Source organism: Squalius cephalus (genome assembly GCF_949319135.1).
Source record: "Squalius cephalus genome assembly, chromosome: 22".
NCBI lineage: Eukaryota > Metazoa > Chordata > Actinopteri > Cypriniformes > Leuciscidae > Squalius > Squalius cephalus.
In genome coordinates this window covers 13,141,200-13,162,188 of record NC_137143.1, presented here as the reverse complement: position 1 = coordinate 13,162,188, position 20,989 = coordinate 13,141,200, and the positions used below count along the sequence as shown (strand labels likewise).

The 20,989-nt window shown below is 42.7% G+C and overlaps 1 protein-coding gene across 1 annotated transcript in view; it reads right to left on the bottom strand.

Annotated features, from left to right (window-relative positions):
* The window catches only part of LOC307150360 (adenosine receptor A1), a 75,995-nt gene extending 55,230 nt beyond the window's left edge, over positions 1-20,765 (bottom strand). Inside the window, exon 1 of the mRNA XM_079857529.1 lies at positions 19,975-20,765. Within this exon, the coding sequence (XP_079713655.1) occupies positions 19,975-20,303 (329 nt within the window). The 5' untranslated portion in view covers positions 20,304-20,765. The remainder of the gene's footprint in view (positions 1-19,974) is intronic.
* Between the last annotated feature and the right edge of the window lie 224 nt (positions 20,766-20,989).

The window sequence follows — 20,989 nt, the reverse complement described above, 5'->3', positions numbered from 1 at the left end:
GACAGCGGGGAGTGCGAGTGTTAAACTACCTCGACGATTGGCTGATTATAGCTCAATCGGAGGCGCAGTTGATGACTCACAGATCCTGGCTCCTCAGCCATCTAGAATGCCTGGGTCTCAGGATCAATGCTTCCAAGAGCACACTGTCTCCCAGACAGAGTATTTCTTTCCTGGGTACAGTGATAGACTCTATACGAATGAAAGCACGCCTTACACCAGAGCGCGCGCTCACCATTCAACACCTAGCGGCATCTTTCAAAGCGGATTTCAGAGGATGTTGGGTCTCATGGCCTCAGCATCATCAGTACTCCAGCTAGGACTACTGCACATGCGTCCTCTTCAGCGCTGGCTAAAACCCTGTGTACCAGCTCACGCGTGGCAATCTGACCACTTACTAATCAGAGCGAGCCACGGCTACATCAAAGCCCTGACTCCCTGGAAAGGGCAGGCCCATCTCTGGCCTATGGTCAAGCCCGGAGAAGCGCCTACATATAAACTGTCTAGAGATGAGATCGGTTGCTCTTTCACTGAAAGCTTTTCTCCCATATCTAAAAGGCCACCACGTCCTGGTCCGAACGGACAATATGGCAGTGGTGTCCTACATAAATGCACGCCATGGCCAAGAGTCTCATTCTATGGGCTCAGCACAACCTGCGCTCACTGAGGGCAGCGCATGTGCCAGGCATTCCAAACCAGGGTGCGGATATGCTATCCAGAGACAATGTTCCCCCAGGGGAATGGTCTCTTCACCCTCAGTCAGTTCAGCTGATATGGAGCATCTTCGGCGAGGCAGAGATCGACCTCTTCGCCTCAGAAGACAACACTCGTTGCTCAACATTTTTCTCAAAGAGCACTTCAGTCAAGAGCTTGCCCACGACTGGCCGAGCCGTCTGCTATATGCATTCCCTCCGGTCACGATGCTACCACAGGTCATCGGACAGATCAGGGAAAGCAAGTGTGCAGTGCTACTAATAGCCCCTCTCTGGAAGACTCAGTTATGGTTCTCAGAGTTGACACAACTGCTGGAGACAGCCCCATGGCCAATACCACTGAGGAGAGATCTCCTCACGCAGGTGAACGGGAAAATCTGCCATCCCCGTCCCGACTTGTGGGCCCTTCATGTATAGCCCCTCAGCAGGTACGGTCTCCCGGATAGGGTCCTAAAAACCATCACTGAAGCAAGAGCGCCCTCAACTAGGCGTCTCTACGCTCACAAATGCGTGGTGTTCTCTGGCCTACTTGGACGAAGTACCAAGTGTACTCGCCTTTTTGCAAGAGCTCTTGGACGCGGGTCACACCCCCTCCACGTTCAAAGTATATGTGGCAGCCATAACAGCATCTCACGCTCTCGTGGCCGGACAATCACTAGGAAGAAACAACCTCATCGTGTGCTTCCTTAAAGGGGCAAGGAGGCTAAACCCTCCAAGACCCCCCTCTGTGCCGATCTGGGACCTCTCCACAGTCCTGGAAGCATTGAAGGGTGCCCCGTTTGAGCCGCTTTGGTCTGTGGACCTGAAGCATCTCTCGCTCAAAACCGCTCTTTTACTGGCGCCCACTTCAGTCAAGAGAGTGGGCGATTTACACGCACTGGAGCATTCTGCCTCATTCAGACTATCGAAACAGCTTTTTGTATACTTTGGCAGCCGCACCAAGGGGCTCGCTGTCTCAAAGCAGAGATTATCGCACTGAATAGTTGATGCTATCGCGCTGACTTATGAGTCTAAGTGCCTTCATTGCCCCTTAAGCATCAGAGCTCATTCCACGAGAGGTATGGCCTCATCTTGGGCTTGGTCAAGTGGAATACCCATTGAAGATATCTGTGCGGCGGCGGCTGGCTGGGCCTCGCCGTCCACATTTATAGGTTTTATAACCTGTAAGTTCCCACTTTGCAAGAGAGGGTTCTTTCAATACAAAATGTGTAAGCACAAACCCCCTGAACATTGGGCCCAATGCATATCCGTTCCTGGTTAAATTCGAACTACGGTACTCATATATATATATACATTATATATACATATAAGAGTTTCGCCCTCATTAGGCCCATTCCTTGTTTTTCCCTATATGAAGCCTGTCACGGACTGGCTTTATTGGGTTCATCCTTTACTCTATTATTGCCTCAGGCATCTTGCCTCGGGCTACTGTATGGAGCGAAGTTAAGCACACACAGCGTTTTGAAGGGGGTTCCCATAGCGTAAGCTAGCCTTACGCAATACGAGAGACCTCTCGAAAGGGAACGTCCCAGTTACTAAAGTAACCTCGGTTCCCTGAGATGAGGGAACGAGTATTGCATAACACGCCGTGCTTATGTGCTTTGATCAGGGGATCGCTTCAGTTGATTAAACCTTGGCAAAGAATGGGTGCTTATTGCCATAAGCCACGCCCATTCTGGCGGGCTCTGACGCGCCAGGGCGTGAAGCGACCTGATTGGTTCACGCATCAGAGCCATCTCGCCATAGGTTCGTGCAGTTGCCGCAGCACAGCCAATTACCGCGCTCGCCGCTCATCTGTGTATGCTATGCAGCTGCACTGCATTTTAAATATTTGGCTTCAATATTCTCGAGAAAAGACGTTTTCCCATAGCGTAAGCTAGCCTTACGCAATACTCGTTCTCTCATCTCAGGGAACCGAGGTTAAGTTAGTAAACCAGACGTTATTACGTGAGGAAATGGTTTGTCCAATAATTAGAATCTCTGTTTTTTTTCAGAATTAAGTTGTAGGAAATTGCTAGTCATCCAGTTTTTTTTATATCAGCTATGCATTCGTTAATTTTGTGAATTGGTAAGTTTCGTCAGGGTGTGAAGAAATATAGAGCTGTGTATCATCAGCATAACAGTGAAAGCTAATGCCATTGCTTCCTAATGATGTCTCCCAATGGTAGCATGTACAGAGTGAACAGCAACGGTCCTAGTACTGAGCCTTGTGGTACACCATGCTGAACTTTTTATCGATAAGACATCTCTTCATTTACTGCTACAAACTGATAACGGTCAGATAAGTATGATTTAAACCATGCTAATGCAATTCCACTAATGCCAACATAATTTTCGAGTCTATTTGTCACGATCAACCACAATATTCTTTTAAATAGACTCGAAAATTATCTAAAGATTGAGTAACACCAATAGAGAGATACAACCACGATCGGATGATAAGAGCAAATCATTTGTGTCTCTAATGAGAGCTGTCTTAGTACTATGGTATGGTCTAAATCCTGATTGAAAATCCTTGCAGATATCATTTCTTTCTAAAAAGGAACATAGTAGTGAAGATACTGCCTTTTCTAGTATCTTTGACAGAAAAGGTAGATTCGAGATCGGCCTGTAATTGACTAATTCTGTAGGATCAATTTGCGTTTTTTTAACAAGGGGTTTAATCATAGCCATTTTAAAAGTTTTTGGTACGTATCCTAATGACAAAGATGAATTAATGATATTATGAAGAGGATCTATGACCTCTGGAAGCATCTTTTTCAGTAGCTTAGTCAGTATAGGGTCTAACATACATGTTGTCGATTTAGATGATTTAACTAGTTTAGAAAATTCTTCCTCTCCTATAGCAATGAATGAATCGAATTTTTCCTTAGGGAGACTACAATGCACTGCCTGATGCGATAATGTAGTAGACGGTTGCATAGTTATAATTTTGTCCCTGATATTGTCAATCTTTTAAAGGGATACTTCACCTCTGGAAAGATGAATGTGTATTTAAATTGGGTCATTTATGTAGTAGAAATGTGAAATTATTTTTGAATTTGGAGCCTTCTAGACTGAGAAAAGCCAGAAAATGTATTTTTGGCTCATGTGGATGAAAGACAACAACTCCCAGAATGCACTTGCTTCGCTACTCTACTAGGCCACTCCCAAGCCACGCCTACCAGTTAGAGAGCAGTTGTAAACAACAAAGCTAAGCTACTAATGTTAGTCTCCGTGAGTCTGCCCGGGTTTTTGAGATCGCACAAAATGTCCGGGATTTGGCTTTTGCGTTCTACAGTCGCGCACAGGACGAGACTAGAGCCGCGGGAGAACGAGGCGAGGCCGGTGGCGTGATTACTGATGACCGACACCTATGAGATGTACTGGTCTTGTATCTCTCACGGAGGAGCGGGTATTTTCTTAGCAATGATAAAACGCACATCAACCGATCACGCCACCGGCCTTGCGTCGTTCTCCCGCGGCCCTAGCCTCGTCCTGCTCGCCACAGTAAACGTGATGAATGGCGACTGTAGAACGCAAAAGCCGGTGGCGTGATTACTGATGAGCGCCTGTGAGATGCACCGGTCTCGTGGGCTATCTCTCACGGAGGAGCGGGTATTTTCTTAGCAAGGGTAAAACGCACATCAACCGATCACTTGTTTAGCGTTCATGTAAACACTACATTCAAATTCACCAATCGGAATGAATTCAGTTAGATTGAAACAAAAGGTGTGCATGTAAACAATGAATGGTGAAATCAAACGCACTGGCACTGATCTGTGATAGGTCTGTTAGCGCATTAGGTCCAACCCCCTATGGGCGGGTTTGAAAGGGTGGGAACTAGTGCTTGTAGTCTCAACAGAAATCCCCCCCTCTTACACTTCCTCCGACAATGACGCAAAATGACGATTTTTGCGTCATTGTGGGAGGAAGTGTAAGAGGTAAATACGGATTTCTCCCATCTCAGGGGAAAATGAGAGAGTGGTGCACGACCATTCAATAGTATGACTGGGTTTCTAACAATGCAAAGCTTAATGCAAATGGGTGGAGTGTTCCTTTAAGTGAAGAAGTTCATAAAGTCATTACTGCTGTGCTGCTTGGAAACTTCTGGGCTTGAAGCTTTATTTTTCGTTAGTTTAACCACTGTTTCAAATAAATACCTATGGTTTTGTTTATTTTCTCCTAATAGGGTTTAAAAATAAGCAGATCTAGCAGCTTTTAATGCCTCTCTGTACGCAATCGTGCTCTCTTTCCATGACATGTGAAATACCTCTAGTTTTGTTTTCTTCCAGTTTCGCTCCCTTTTTCTGGCTGCTCTCTTAACGGCTTGAGTGTTCTCGTTGTACCACGGCGTTGGACTATTTTCTTTAAACTTCTTTAAGCGCAAAGGAGCAACTGTGTCTAAAGTGCTGGAAAAGAGAGAGTTAAAAGTTTCTGTCGCAATATCGGGTTCTTCTAAGCTATCTGGGATGCTGAGATGATGAAACTGGTCAGGAAGATTATTAATAAAACAATCTTTAGTGGCAGAAGTGATAGGTCTAACATATTTGTAACACGGAGTCAGCTTTGCAGCCTTGGCTAAATGAGGTTTACACAAGACTAGATAATGATCTGAGATGTCATCGCTCTGCTGCAGAATTTCAACGGCATCAACATTGATTCCATGTGATAATATTAGATCTAGAGTATGATTACGACAATGAGTAGGTCCTGACACATGTAGTCTAACTCCAATAGAGTTAAGAATGTCTTTAAATGCCAATCCCAATGCATCTTTTTCGTTATCTACATGTATATTAAAATCCCCTACAATTAGGACTTTATCTGCAACCAGTACTAACTCTGATAGAAAGCCAGCAAATTATTTGATAAAGTCTGTATGGTGCCCTGGTGGCCTGTATACAGTAGCCAGCACAAATCTCAAACGTGATTTATCATTTACACTATATATTGTTATATTAAGCTCCAACACTTCAAAATAATTATATTTGAAACTACACTTCTTAGTAATTCTGAAAATATTACTATGAATTACAGCAACACCTTTGCCTTTCAGATGAGGTTCATATTTATAACCGTAATCTTGGGGGGTGGACTCATTTAAAGTAATGTAATCATTTGGTTTTAGCCAGGTTTCTGTCAAACACATCACATCTAGGTTGTAGTCTGTAATCATATCATTAACAATATGTTAATCATATCATTAACTGAATATTCAGCAACCCAAGCTTTATCATTTGCTCATTTGTATTATATCTGTTTTTTTTTTTTGTTGTTTTTTTCAATTACATTTTTACCTTTAGATGGGTTTGGAAGTTGTTTGTATTTCCTAATTCGGGGAATAGACACAGTCTCTATATGATGATATCTAAGGTGAAAGAGGCTCTATGTGTATGAACTATGCTCTATCAGTGCCTGATATTGTACTTAACCCTCTGGGGTCTGAGCTGTTTTCTGGGCCCTGGAGGTGTTCTGACATGCTCTGACATTTGTGGTTATTTATGTTACTTGTGACATTTTCATGGCTAAAGTCTGATTACACTGTATTCAGCACAAACTCTGCTACAATAATATATCAGCAGCATGTATATAAAAGTTTGTAGTTTTGAGATAATGACATTTATGCGTGGTTTGTGAAAATACAAAAAAAAATTCTCACTGAAATAAGGCAATGAAACCCATACTGATTATTTCTTCACAAGACTTTTGAAAATTGTATGACGTAGCCTAGAATATTTGCTCTAAAACTATGTGAAAATCACCCTGACTGCTCATTCAGAGAAGACAATATATTGATTTAAAATTTTTACGACGTGTTTTGTGTGAGAAAGCTTTATGCGGAGGTCATTAATATGTAAGCTTTTCACACCTGAGAAAGACAAAGACCCTCCCCTAACGGCCCTATTAGGAGCTATCAGGCCCGGTCATTCTGAGCAACCTTTCACAAAGAATGAGGAGATTTAAAAAAGAATGGCTTTTAGATTGTTTGAATTTATTTACAACACAACATAATCCAAAGATACACAACAAATGACAAAAAAGCACTTATTGAAAACAATGATCCAAAGACAGAGACCTTTCTGCCATTCCTAAAAACATTGTACATACCTTTCATTTCCAAGGTGTTTGATTTTCACTTTACCATGTTCATGTACAGAGACTCGTGTGAATGTTGAAGTCAGCAGGACTCAGTGGTATCTGGGCCCTGAAAGAAAAAAAAAAGTGAACATACTGATATCAAGAGAAAGGCCTGCACGATTTTTGGGAATAAATTTTTGATTTTTCTGGTTAAAATTGCTTTTTAAAATTCACAGAATACACACACACACACACACACAAATGTTTCCAACAATATATAATATAATGAACACCAGGTTTGTTGTGCCTTGTAGGCATAGGCTATGCGCAGTGCTGCATAAAATAATAACAATAACCTATAGCAGCCTATAAATCTTCAAAAAGATTTCAGTAACAACTAAGCTAGAGAAAAATATATTGATTATCATGTTACTTCAAATGTTTCCATTCGTTATGATGATATGAAATTAGATAATAGTAAAAACATGAAGCCGTTTGGTGCGTATTGCTTTTCAAACGCGATCGCGATCCAAAATATGATACATTCAAACGCGATCGCGCTCAAATATAAAACATTATGGTTACCATATAGCCTACATATCTACGTTTGAGCAGATATCCACAAACACAGTAACAGTAAACACGGGTCTAAATATTATAATATTCACCATATAACAGTTCAACTGCAATGTGAAATTTATGCAACAATAACAAACTAATATGTAAGAATTTCTTACCTTACATCTTTCTTGTCTTCAAATCGCGTTCTTCTTTTTCTGATGTAGCCTAAATCCAACGTAAGCTCACGGCGCGTCTTTCAAACTCGACGAAAAGAAGAGACTTGTGAAGTGTTTTGGTGTTTTGTTTTTGAGGTAAAGAGCGCGTTCGCGTTCCATGTGGAAATTTGCATGTGAATCTCTTTTGCGCGAGTGGGCGTGGTCAAATTAAAAATAATTAGGAAGCGTTTAAGAAGCTGGACATCTTGTTGGTTTTATACAAATTACTTAAACAGAGAATATTTGTTTTCAGTTTGAATCCGATCATTTAAAAGTACACACTTAAATGTTTATAAAGGTATATGGCTCATAAATGTGTGACAAGTATTCGCTGAGTTTTGTTTCAGTTTATAGACGTGCTCAAGAAAAAAAGTTCACCGCGACGGAGAGGCAGAACGCACACCCTGTTTATTTTATTTATTTTACAAAAGCACAATGGACACATACAAAAGTAGAAATATCACAGATTCTTTTTTTATATTTCTTTTTTCTGTATGACCATAAATGACGGAGAAATTTAAGTTTATAGTGCTACAATGTGAAGAAAATCCAGCAAAACGCGCGGGCGCGTTTGCCGACCTCAGAGGGTTAAGAGTTCACACACCTCTTTAACATTAATCTTAGTGATCTCCGACTGGCGGAGTCGAACATCATTAGTGCCGATGTGAATAATAATCTTAGAGAATTTACGATTAGCATTAGCCAGCACTTTTAAATTTGCTTTGATATCAGGCGCTCTGGCTCCCGGCAAACATGTGATTATGGTGGCTGGTGTCTCTATTTTCACGTTCCGTGTAATAGAATCGCCAATAACTAGGGCACATTCAACAGGATTCACAGTGGGTGTTTCACTGAGTGGGGAGAATCTATTTGTTATGGTAATCGGAATGGAAGAGCGGTGTTTTGTCCCACGACTACAGCGTCTCACCGTCACCCAATTTCCCTGCTGCATGGGCTCTACAGCCGGAACCGAACAATGTACAGAGTTCACTAAGCTAGTCGCATCCAAAGTAGTATCTAAGGCCCTTGCACTCTTACAATTAACCTTGATTAAAGTTTGGATGTGTGTCTCTAGTTCTGAAATCTTCTCTGTCAGCCTGACTATCTCCCTGCATTTATCACATGTAAATCCTGTGCTGACAGAGAAGGCTATACTATACATGTTACATGAAGTGCAAGTGACAATAAGAGGAGAAGATGACATGACTCACTGTGTTTGTTGACTGATCCTACTCACCTAAGTTGTTTGATGAACTCGTAAAAGGCGCGAGAAAAAATTAAATAAATAAATAAATAAAGAGCACACGGATGGCACAGTAACAGGCTAGCGAATTACTAGCGTGTTGTGCTAGCAATAACGATTTAGATTGAACCTAGCGATGTCAGGTTATGTGTGATGTTGAGTAAGCTATATTTAGCAGTATAAACAACAAGGAATGATAGTAAATAATGATTCAAAACAGAAAGATTTACGAAACTTACAGACGCAAACCAACTCAACAGCAGCAGCAAGGCAGCAAGACAGGAGAAAAAGAGTACGTCCAAAGGCCAGGGGTTTTTGGTCTGCCGAATACATTGGTCGAAAGCGTGTCAACTAAGGCTTGAGGAGTGGTTATGAACAAAGGCAGAGTTTATCTGAGTCAGGAGAGGGTCAACACCACTGCTAAAATACTACTAAAGGCTATTTATGTTAATTGTGATAAATACATGTTAATGGAAGCGTAAAGAACTTCAAATCATATATGATTATAATCGTGTATTTATTTGGTTTCATGTTTCATCTGTCTCTTCCCTGTGCCTTTGTTAATACCTGACAAATGCATCTGCATATGTCATAAATTACATATACACCAGTTAACTCATACAACTCCTGTTTTATGTCCGTGAGCTCCATCTTTTTTTGTTGCTATGGCTGAAAGGATAACAGTTTCACGAATTCACACTTACAAATAATTAGACAGAGTAAGAGTAAGCGTATTTGGTGTGCTGTCTGGGGGAGGGCAACAACCTTGAAATGTGGCCTGAACCCAGTGCCAAGAGCGAGGAGTCGGGGTGATGGACGGATTCAGAAAAGACGGTCAAGGAATGAAGGTGAGTTGGCTATAGGCCTCCAATCGTACTGACTGGGTAGAACTTTTGAACATGCCCCTACCGAACTTTGTTAATAAAACATCATACAGTGAAACAGGAGAGAGCTCCTCAGGTCTCAAACCTCCTCAGATTGCATATTTATATAGAAAATTAAAAGAAATAGCTCACTCTTTCTAAAGAAATGTGACGTATACATGATATTTTAGCAATTAAAAAGCCTTGATGAAGTTGTTTTGTGCATTCCTGTGATCACAAATAAATGGAAGCAGGCACAAATGAATAGGTCCTGTGTGTTCTATTTTTATGCGGACTGGTAAATACTAGTTTGTTTCAGCATCATTGATGTGCACTCCTGAAACAAATTAATAAATTACTGTCACTGTAACATTTTTGATTATAAAACATTAGTCAAATATCAATTCTGTAATCTTAAATGTAGGATTGGCAATTTTGGAGAGGCAAGCTAGCTTTAAAAGCATAAGATTCCACCCTCCCTTCAGAGCGCTCTCAAAATCCCCTGAATATACATATAAATTTATATACAGTGCTGTGAATAATTATTTGCCCCCTTCCTATTTTTTGCATATTTGTCACACTTAAATGATTCAGATCATTAAACCAATTTTAACATAACAAAGATATTCCGAGTAAATACAAAATGCAGTTTTTAAATGATGATTTCATTTATTAGGGAAAAAAGCTGTTCAAACCTGCATGGCTCTATGTGAAAATTCTGTGGACTGATGAGACAAAAGTTAAACTTTTTGAAGGTGCGTGTCCCGTTACATATGGCATAAAACTAAAACAGCATTTCATAAAAAGAACATCATACCAACAGTCAAACATGGTGGTGGTAGTGTGATGGCCTAGGGCTGCTTTGCAACTTCAGGACCTGGACGACTTGCCATAATTGATGGATCCATGAATTCTGCGCTGTACTAGAAAATCCTGTAGGAGAATGTCCCGCCATCAGTTCGTCACCTCAAGCTCAAGCACACTTGGGTTATGCAGCAGGACAATGATCCAAAACACTCGAGCAAGTCCACCTCTGAATGGCAAAAAAAAACAAAAACAGTTAAGGTTTTGGAGTGGCCTAGTCAAAGTTCGATTGAGATGCTGTGGCATGACCTTAAACAGGCCGTTTATACTCGAAAACCCTTCAATGTGGTTGAAATAAAACAATTCTGCAAAGAAGAGTGGGTGTGAAAGACTCAGTGCCAGCTATAGCAACACTTGATTACAGTTCTCCCTGGGCACTTCAGCACACTGCTGACCTTTCCTCTCCTCACAAAAGAGCTTGCGCGTGGCACGTCTTTTTAAAGATGTCTCGCCCGTGCACTTCTGGGTGCGGTTGACTCCTTTTGTCATCTGATTGGCACAATCGCTGCCTGCCGTGTTTGGGCTTAGATCATGCTCAGGCAGCGTTTGTGGATGAATCATGTTCTCATTGCGGGAACATGACAATCGTGGAGCTGCGGCCAAGACTCAATGACCTCTGCGGAGTTAGAATCCCCTCTGCCACACCCCGATCTATCCCCTCCATGAAAGAAGGGTTACGGTGTGGAACAAAGCCCTAACGATGCTTCCTCGGGCCCCCTCTTGAGCACCGCAACCCGCAGGCGTCTTCCAGAGTGAGATCGTGGGTCCGTCTTCAGACACTCCCCGCATCTCATTCGGCGCTCCAGATGATGAGACGATGTCCATCGGATGTCCTTCCGGAGATGAAGACTCGGCTGTGCTGCCACCTTCGGGTGCGTCAGCATTGCCCGAGTCTGATCCGGAATTGACAGCCATGCTCTCACGGGCAGCTGCGAGCATCGGGCTGGGATGGAACCCTCCACCCTGTCCCGAGCACTCGCGGCTGGATGATTGGTTTTTTGATTGGATTGCTGGATGATCCCTCAGCGCCCGCCCCCAATACCTTTCTTCCCGGAGGTGCATGAGCAGGTCACGAGGTCCTGGAAGTCACCATTGTCTTCCTGTGATTGCTCAGTGGCCTCCTCCGCCTTCTCTTCCCTCAATGGGGCCGTGGCCAAAGGGTACACTGGGGTCCCCCCGGTGGAACGTTCTGTTGCGATGCAGCTGTGTCCTCAGAGCGCATCTACCTGGCGTGGTGATCCAAAGCACCCCTCCAAAGCCTGTAGATTTTCGTTTACCCTGGTGGCGAAATCCTATAGAGCTGCGGAGCAGGCCGCCGCCTCGCTGCATGCCATGGCCATTCTGCATCCTGATCCGGGGCTCATGGAAGAGCTGCGTGCCGCCACCGACCTCGCTCTCCAGACGACGAAGTCCATTCTCCATTCTCTCCATTCTTCCTCGACACAGACCGTTTGTATGGTTTGCTTTCGAGGTGCAGGCATACCAGTATACGGTTCTCCCATTCGGGTTAGCCCTGTCCCCTCTTGTCTTCACGAAAGTCGTCGAGGCAGCCCTTGTGCCACTCCGGCAACACAGGGTTCACATCTTGAACTATCTCAACGACTGGCTGATTCTAGCTCACTCTCGAGATCAGGTTTGGGAACACAGGGATCTGGTGCTCCGGCACCTCGCCCGTTTGGGCCTTCGGGTCAACTGGGAAAAGAGCAAACTCTCCCCCGTGCAGAGGATCTCTTTTCTCGGTATGGAAATCGACTCGGTCGCCATGTGCGTGCAGCTTACGAGCGAGCGCGCGCATAGTCACTGCTGAATTATCTGAGTCAAATCGAGAGCAAGAATGAGGTTCCAGTGAAGTTATTTCAGAGGTTCCTGGGACATATAGCATCCGCAGCGGCAGCTTCATACGAGACCGCTTCAGCACTGGCTTCACGATCGAGTCCCGAGATGGGCATGGCAACAGGGCACACTCCGAGTACCAGTTACTCGGGCCTGCTGTCAGACTAGGGGTGGGGGGAAAAATCGATTCTTAGATGCATCGCGATGCGAACGTGGACGATTCTGAATCGATTCACAAATGTAAAAAATCGATTTTCTAAAAAAAAAAATTTTTTCTAATAACGTAATATTGACGGAACGCAAAAGGCGGAACTTAAAGCGGACGTGCAGTGCGCGGACAGTCTGTGGCGTCCGTAGCCTATAACAGAGTCGCGACTCGCGCGCACATAACAGACGCATGATGGCTGAGCGCCATATTCGAACGGTACGCTCTTCGTTAAAAGCTAACGTATGGAAAATTGCCAATTTCATTGTTACCTATTTAGTATTTTTTGTATGAGAGCTGCTTTCTGTTTAGTTTTCACAACATACTGTAAACCGATCTGTTATACGTACGTTATACTGCCCTGCAAAATGTGCAATGCCAGTCACAAAAAGTTACATTTTGACTGTGCTCTCTGCAGATGTTCATTCACTTTTTTTGTATAAGCTGTTTTTGATTGTGGTATACAGTAAACATTTCAAGTCATAGAGATTCCCACCCCTATGTCAGACCTTCACCCCGTGGTCGAACCTCTCCTTTCTACGGGCCGGAGTGCCCTTAGAATGAGTTTCCAGGCATGTTGTTGTCTCAACAGATGCCTCCACCACGGGCTGGGGTGCCATGTGCAATGGACATGCTGCCGCGGGCTCCTGGACAGGACCCCAGCGCCTTTGGCATGTCAATTGCCTCGAGTTGCTGGCAGTACGCTTGGCTCTGTACCGCTTCCGGGCTTTGCTCAAGGACCAAAATGTACTAGTCCATTCAGACAACACGGTGACAGTAGTGTACATCAACCGACAAGGTGGTCTACATTCCCGCTGTATGTCGCAACTCGCCCGCCATCTCCTCCTATGGAGTCAGAAGCATCTGAGGTCGCTTCGAGCCATTCACATCCCGGGAGCAAAACACAACACAATACAGTATACAAAACACAATGCAAAACAGTACACAGTACAATATTTAAAAAGACGTTTGGTGACGCACAGGTAGATCTGTTTGCCTCCCTAAACTCTACCCATTGCCACTTGTTTTATTCCCTGACCGAGGGGACCCTCGACATGGATGCACTAGCGCACAGCTGGCCGCAGGGCCTCCGCAAGTATGCGTTTCCCCAAGTGAGCCTTCAGGGAGGATCAGGGAGGACGAGGAGCAGGTTCTTTTGGTTGTGCCTCATTGGGCCAACTGGACTTGGTTCTCCAAACTGGTGCTCCTCGCAACAGCCCCTCTCTGGCCAATTCCTCTGAGGAAGGACCTCCTTTCTCAGAGACGGGGCACCCTCTGGCACCCACGGCCCGATCTATGGAACCTGCATGTGTGGTCCTGGATGGGATGCGGCAGGTTTGAGTACCCTACCACCTCAGGTGGTGGCTACCATCACTTCCGCTAGGGCCCTGTCTACGAGACACGCCTATGCGTTTAAGTGGAACCTCTTTGTCATCTGGTGTTCTTCTCGCCGAGAAGACCCCAGAAAATGCCTGATCGTGTCCGTGCTCTCCTACCTCCAAGAAGGGTTGGAACGAAGGCTGTCTCCTTCCACCCTGAAGGTTTACGTGGCTGCCATCTCTGCGCACCACAACCTTGTGGAGTCGAAAAAGGTGGGAAAGCATGACCTGGTCGTCAGGTTCCTGAGGGGGGCGAGGAGACTAAATCCTCCTCGCTCTCCTCTTATACCCTCTTGGGACCTCGCAGTGGTCTTATCAGCCCTGCAGAGAGCTACATTTGAGCCATTGCGATCAGTGGATCTTAAGTTCCTGTCAATGAAGACTGCACTCCAGGTCGCATTGGCCTCCATCAAGAGGGTAGGGGACCTGCAGGCATTTTCGGTTGACGAAGCGTGCCTGGAATTCGGGCTGGCTAACTCTCACGTGATCCTGAGACCCTGGCCTCAATATGTGCCCACTCCTTTCAGGGACCAGGTGGTGAACCTGCAAGCGCTGCCCTCGGAGGAGGCAGACCCAGCCTTGGCACTGCTCTGTCCAGTACACGCCCTCTGTGCTTACGTAGACAGAACGCAGTGTTTCAGGACCTCAGACCAGCTCTTTGTCTGTTATGGTGGGAAGCTGAAGGGAAAGGCTCTCTCCAAGCAAAGGTAGTCTCACTGGATAGAGGACGCCATTGTCTTGGCTTACCAGACGCAAGGTCGAACATGCCCCCTAGGGGTGAAAGCACACTCCACCAGGAGTGTAGCTTCCTCCTGGGCTCTAGCGCATGGCGCCTCGCTAACAGACATCTGTAGAGCTGCAGGCTGGGCGACACCCAACACTTTCGCAAGATTCTATAATCTCCGCATATAGCCAGTGTCCTCTCATGTACTCGCTTCCACTAGCCAGTAAGTAGGACCTGCTCGGTGTCATTGCTCGCTGCGCCATTCCACTCCGTGGACTGGAAACGTGCGCTATTTCACTCAGATGAGTTCTCCTTAGACCCTGAGTTCCTCCGGCACCGTTGATGACGTCACCAGAGTGCATGCCCGGTTGGTCAGCCCTCGTGATTGGCTAGGTGCTTCATGTGCATGGTTCCCCCGTTGGGCAACCCCCACATTTGTATTTCCATGGTAAGACTCCACCTCGGCAAGACCCCTCTTGCCATCCTGAGGTTGAAACATTCCACCCTGCGGGCTGGACACCTCTGAGTTCCCATATGCATCCCGCACTTAGAATACACATGGACCAATTATATGGTGTATTCTAAGTCCGCTGTGTTACATATTCCACCTGGGATATGCCACCCAGTGTACCTTGGTATTCTTGCGTTAAGCCTAGCCCTTCGTCCGCGCTAGTCTCACGACAGGGAGCTCAGTCTTGCACAGGGCACTGGAAGACAGCCGCTGTGGCGTGATTGAATTGGGACCCCCATTTCGTCATTCACTGATGTAACTCGTAGTGACTGAATGAAAGGGAACGTCTCGGTTACGTATGTAACTCTGCCACAACCGCTGTACCGCTGGAATGGCCTGGAGTTCAGTCTTGGCTCCTCAGCGGAAAACATGATGCGAGATTGCCAGCGTCCTCCAGTTGCGCTATGCAAATTCCGCAGACCCATGGCATTTCCATTGCCATTGGCTCGTTTTGTAGAACTCAAAGGTGATAGGCTTCTAAGCGAAACCCCCATTTCGTCATTCACTGATGTAACGTCTCCGTTCCCTCCTCAGGGAACGAGGGTTACATACGTAACCGAGACGTTTCCTGTTATATGATATATGCAGATATATGCAGGGATATATGCAGGGTAATGGCTTCCACAAAACCATTTACCGTGGATTAACAACCTCATATTTCACAGTAGGTCTGTCTTGAAAAGGTTATAAGTTATCGTTCAAAATACCCCTATGGAGAAAAATATTGGGATTTTTTACATGTGGAACCCGGCTATTGCAGTCTATAACCTACTGAGACCCAGAAAAAAAAGTTTGTTGTATTTAGTATTTTTTCCATGTCATAGCATTGTTTAGAGCATGCAAATGGAAAAAAATCTTTGAATAAATATGTTTTATTCATATGTTATACTATGTCCTCTGTGGTGGACACCAGAGGCCTGTTGCATGAAGCTAGTTGACCAAACTCTGAGTTTCAGAGTAGGTGTAGAGTTGACAAATCCATATAAATCCAACCTGGTTTAAATCAGGTTCAGCGGGTTCACATAGCTCGGTATAAATGTTCTCTGTCTACTCAGGTTTAATCCAGAGTTTGCAATAAACTCTGAAGCACGTGCACCTGAAAGTGTGACATATGCGGCAAACAGCCAATCACACAGAACATGGAGAGCGTCAGTTTGATTCACTTCTAGAGAGCCGACATAATTCACTTCTCTGCTGAAGATTAAGAAATAATTATGAAAAAATGTTATGAAATTAAATGCATTTACAAGGCAGGAATAAACACTGCTGCAGTGAAAGTTTGAGATGGCAGCTGAAAGAAAATATCTGACTATATCGATGCAAGTGAATCAAACAAATAGGCCTTATAATTGATATAGTTTCACAAAGAGCTAAACCGAAAACACTAAGCTTAATCTGTTTAAAAGTTTAAACTGTATATTAAAGCTTGCATGTGTATATTTATTTAAAAGCAAAGTTTTATATTAATTGTAGATTAATAAAATAATTATATGAATATATTATATGATTTATTTTTAATTACAATTCATTTAATATAAATATAATAAATAATTAGCAGCAAAAGATGGGCACTTTCACTCTAAACTGCTTTGGAGCGAGAGATACAGAGGGAGTGGCTTTATTGCATCAGATACCACTTTACTCACAGCTGATTGGTCCAGTTTTGACCCAGAATAACCCAGAATAAAACCAGAGCAGGTTTGCCATGTAGGTAAGTTAACATGGTGATGCAACCCGCTAAAAAACAATCCAACTTCATGAGCCTGAAAATGTTTGCTCAAACTAATCTCAAACTTACTTGGTGAAACTGGCTTCATGCAACAGGCCACAGGACTTGTATGAAATGACATGACAATGTGATTTTTTTTCATTCACCAATTAATTTTTAGATTTCAGGATTTCTTTAACCAAACTTTGTATAAAGATGATTCTCAACAATGTTATGAAAGAATGGTAACGGAATTAATTGATATACCATTTTACTTAATGCTATATGTAGGTAAAAGGGCCACAAATGGGTAGTCCCATTCAATACAATGTATCTATACACTGTATATCATTTGCATTTTAATGTGTTCTTGGGGCAGCATGATGTTTTATTAACAAAGTTCGGGAGGAGCACGTTCATATAATTAACCTAATTAACACAGGAAGAGCACATTCAGTTAATCAATTCAATTAACGAGATAAGAGGTATAGCAGACTTACCTCAGTTCTATGAGAGTTTTCCAGCATCCATCCACCCCATCCCCCCCATCACCCCCATCCATCCATCTCCTCATTTCTAACTGGGTTCGGGCCAAATTCCAAGCTAGGTGCCCTCCCCTCGGACAGTATCCCAAATACGCTTACTCTATTTAATTATGTAAGTGTGAACTCTTGAAGTAATGGAAAAAGAAGTGTAATACCCTAACCATATCTAATATTTCATAGGATTATTGATATATAATTTCTTACCCTATATTCACTTGTTGTGTATCCCAAAATGCCTGACAAACATGCTTTAAGGCTTAGAGTCCTCTAAAGAGGTTATGTTTGAAATCAATGCCCTGTTTTTAAATTTAATCACCAAATTAATATCAGTCATTTTTAAAGACCAAGGAGAAGTTGTTGTCATAGTGAAACCTCCAAACATGTGGTATCGCTGAAAAGCCCTGAATGTGCTCTTTACAGGAATGGTGTCAGAGAAATTCACTAAAATATAATGTCCACTACATTGGACAAAAGTCCATTCCTGGGTCCCAGGAGGATAAAACACTGAGAGGAAATAGAAAGCTTATGTAAAGAATGTACCGTGAAAATAAGATTAGGCCTATTTCTGAGGCAGTACAAACCCAACAAGAGAAGTACCTTCAAAATCACTTTTGGAACATTAAGTGCTGTTTATCTGGAGCAAATATCTGAAATCCCTGTGATTAATAGCATGGAAATCAAAATTTAAAAGCGATGATCCACTACACAAACTATATTGGGAAGGATTACGTTTTGATTTAGTTACAATCCCTTCTTTGTGAAGAGCGGAAGGTCTTTTCAGACAACACAATTGAGGCAAGTGAAGCATGCCAACCACTAAGCTGGCAAACTGGCACTAGTTGCTTGTTTGACTGTGCACTTGTCTAGTGTAATTACCCTCACAAAAACTCAGACTTGAATGTAATAATCCTATTTAATCATTAAAATAAAGGAAGAGGATGTAATTTTAGCTGTTCTACTTGGATATCAGAAGAAATGCTGCATAATGGTCGTTGTACCTAATTGTTTTGACTCATAATGTTTAAACTCAGTAACTCCAACTTCAAATTAAATGGAAGGAGGCAATGTCAGGACAGGAAATTAAAAACTCTGAGATTCGTGGTTTGAAGGTTACTTTGAAAGTGGATTCCATAACACAGCAATAAAATCAGGCACTGCAGTGCAAGGCAAACACACCCAGGTAAAACATCATCCCATGGTCTGAAAGTTTATCAGTTCCAGCAAAGATACTACAACTCTATATTTTTTCATTTTTTTACATTTTCATGTGATGTTCAAAACATCAACCAAATGTTTGTGATGCCTGAGCCTCAACCAAATGCATTTCAATGTCTTTGACATTTGTATATATGACAAATAAATAAACTTGAAACTTGAACAAGTATGTGTACATATTAATCAGAGTAATATGCTTGTTTGTTTTCTGTTTTGAGAAAAACAAGAAAATTTAACTTTTGTTGTTTCAACACACATGACTTTCTTTCTTCCATGGAATACAAAAGATACAAATACAAAAATTTAAAATACAAAATTTGGCAATGAATTGTGACTGAAAATGTCAGGCCTAAAAGATTATACCAAAAAGCATCATAAAAGTGGTAATTACAATTTGTATGCTATATTTCAAAGTTTTCTGAGGTCATAAGTTTTTCCACATAGGCCTACTCACCACAACTTCTCATTGGTGTGTTCATAAGAGTTTATGAGTGAAACAATTTGTGGTTTGTTAACAAAAGATTTGCTGAATTTGGAATCATATACTACTCTTATTACTGCTTCTGCCATATAGAGTTATGGTTAGAGTAGCATGCATTTTCAAATTTGGATCTTTCAAATTATTCGGTTGATCCAATCCGCAAAACCCAGGGTTTTCAGCAGGTTTTCTGAAGGTAAATTTAAGATTTTTTTTTAAGACAAGATAAAGAACATTTAACAACTGAAGAAAACACAACATGTCAGCATGTTCTCTAAATGTAATGTCTAGCTAGGGGGAAAGGCAATGAGTTGTATTTGCAACACTTCAGAGTTTGAAAATACAACTTCCAACAGATATCTTTTTACAAAGAAGTAGCTTGAATATGAGATACTCTCGTTCACTAGAATGGGGAAATATCTTTTACTGTACCCTCTGATCGCACTGCAAAAAAAGTGATGTTCTTTCTGTAGTCTTCCAGTGAAAATGACATGAGTTTATGATTAAAACAAGAACAAATATCTGTCAATAGGGCTCAGAAAAATAAAAATAAAATAATAATTGATAAGGAAATTTTCATAACTCATTGACAGATATTTATTTTGTATTGTAAAACTGAACAAAAATGCAGAGGAATATATTATTTTTTTTGCAATGCAACTAATGAAATTGCAACAATTAATGCCATGACTTAATAAATTAAGATGTTCTGCTCTGATATTAAGACCTTTTTAAGACCTTAAGTTGTGTAAGGGCGAATTAAGACTTTTTAAGACCCACGGAACCCTTGAAAAATAAAACATAACTGCAAATGTGAAATAATTTCCCGTGAAATGTATAAGCAACCAAAATCGTATTACCTCATTGGTATCTTGACCCTCAGATAGCGGTCAATAGCAATAGCCAGGAGAGCAAGGATTGAACTTTGCGTTAGTACCAGTACAGTACATGCAACGAGCAGGCAGCTGTAAAAATGAGTCTTCAGTCCGATGCTTATGGTTATAGCCAGGGGAATGACAAGCACCCCGATCGCAATGTCCGCTAGAGCCAGGCTGACGATAAAGTAAATAGTCGTGTCTCGTAGAGATCGGTTTATTCTCACAGCCCAGACCACCATCACATTCCCAATGAAAGAGGAAAGGGCAATGAACACCTCCATCCCAATGTACAGACCCAGGACATCAGGCATCCTTGCTAGGAATACAAGTGCTTCTGCTGAAGAGGATAAAAGATTCCACAGATTTTTTTTTTAATGAAAAGACTCCCGGTAAATCAAACGAGTATAAGCGGACGTTTTAATGACTACATGTCGTTGACAAAATTACATGGCACAGGATGAAAACAGACGTTGTGTTTCCTCTCCGAAATGCGTCCGCGGCATCATGATCACCAACATGTCCGGGTGTGTAGTCCAGTTCCACAGTGAAACAGCATGAGTCACTTCAGACCCTCCAAGAGCACATTCCCCGCGCATTACATTCAGTCACACTTCATCAGAAGCGATCGCGTGACAAGTCAAACAAGACAGCTTCCATATGGTTTAAAATTAAGCAGATAAATGTGCATGCCGATGTCGAAAAGTCCTGTGAGGTCTGACGGTCACCTTAACTTTGAAACTGTGTAATATTCGTACATTGGCTCCACAGAAGGGCTCCTCGTGCACGCGACCGATACAAGTTTCACCAATCAGATACTATGGGGGCGCAGAAGACTTGGGCATACACCACAAGATTAACTTAACGAGTTGCAGAGCAGACCATCACTCAAGTTGTTATTCACATATTTTATATTTTAATTAAGTTGCTTCTCAGATTGTCCTAAATAGGATGCTAGATGCTAAATGTATACCCAGATAGCAAGCAATCATTAAAACAA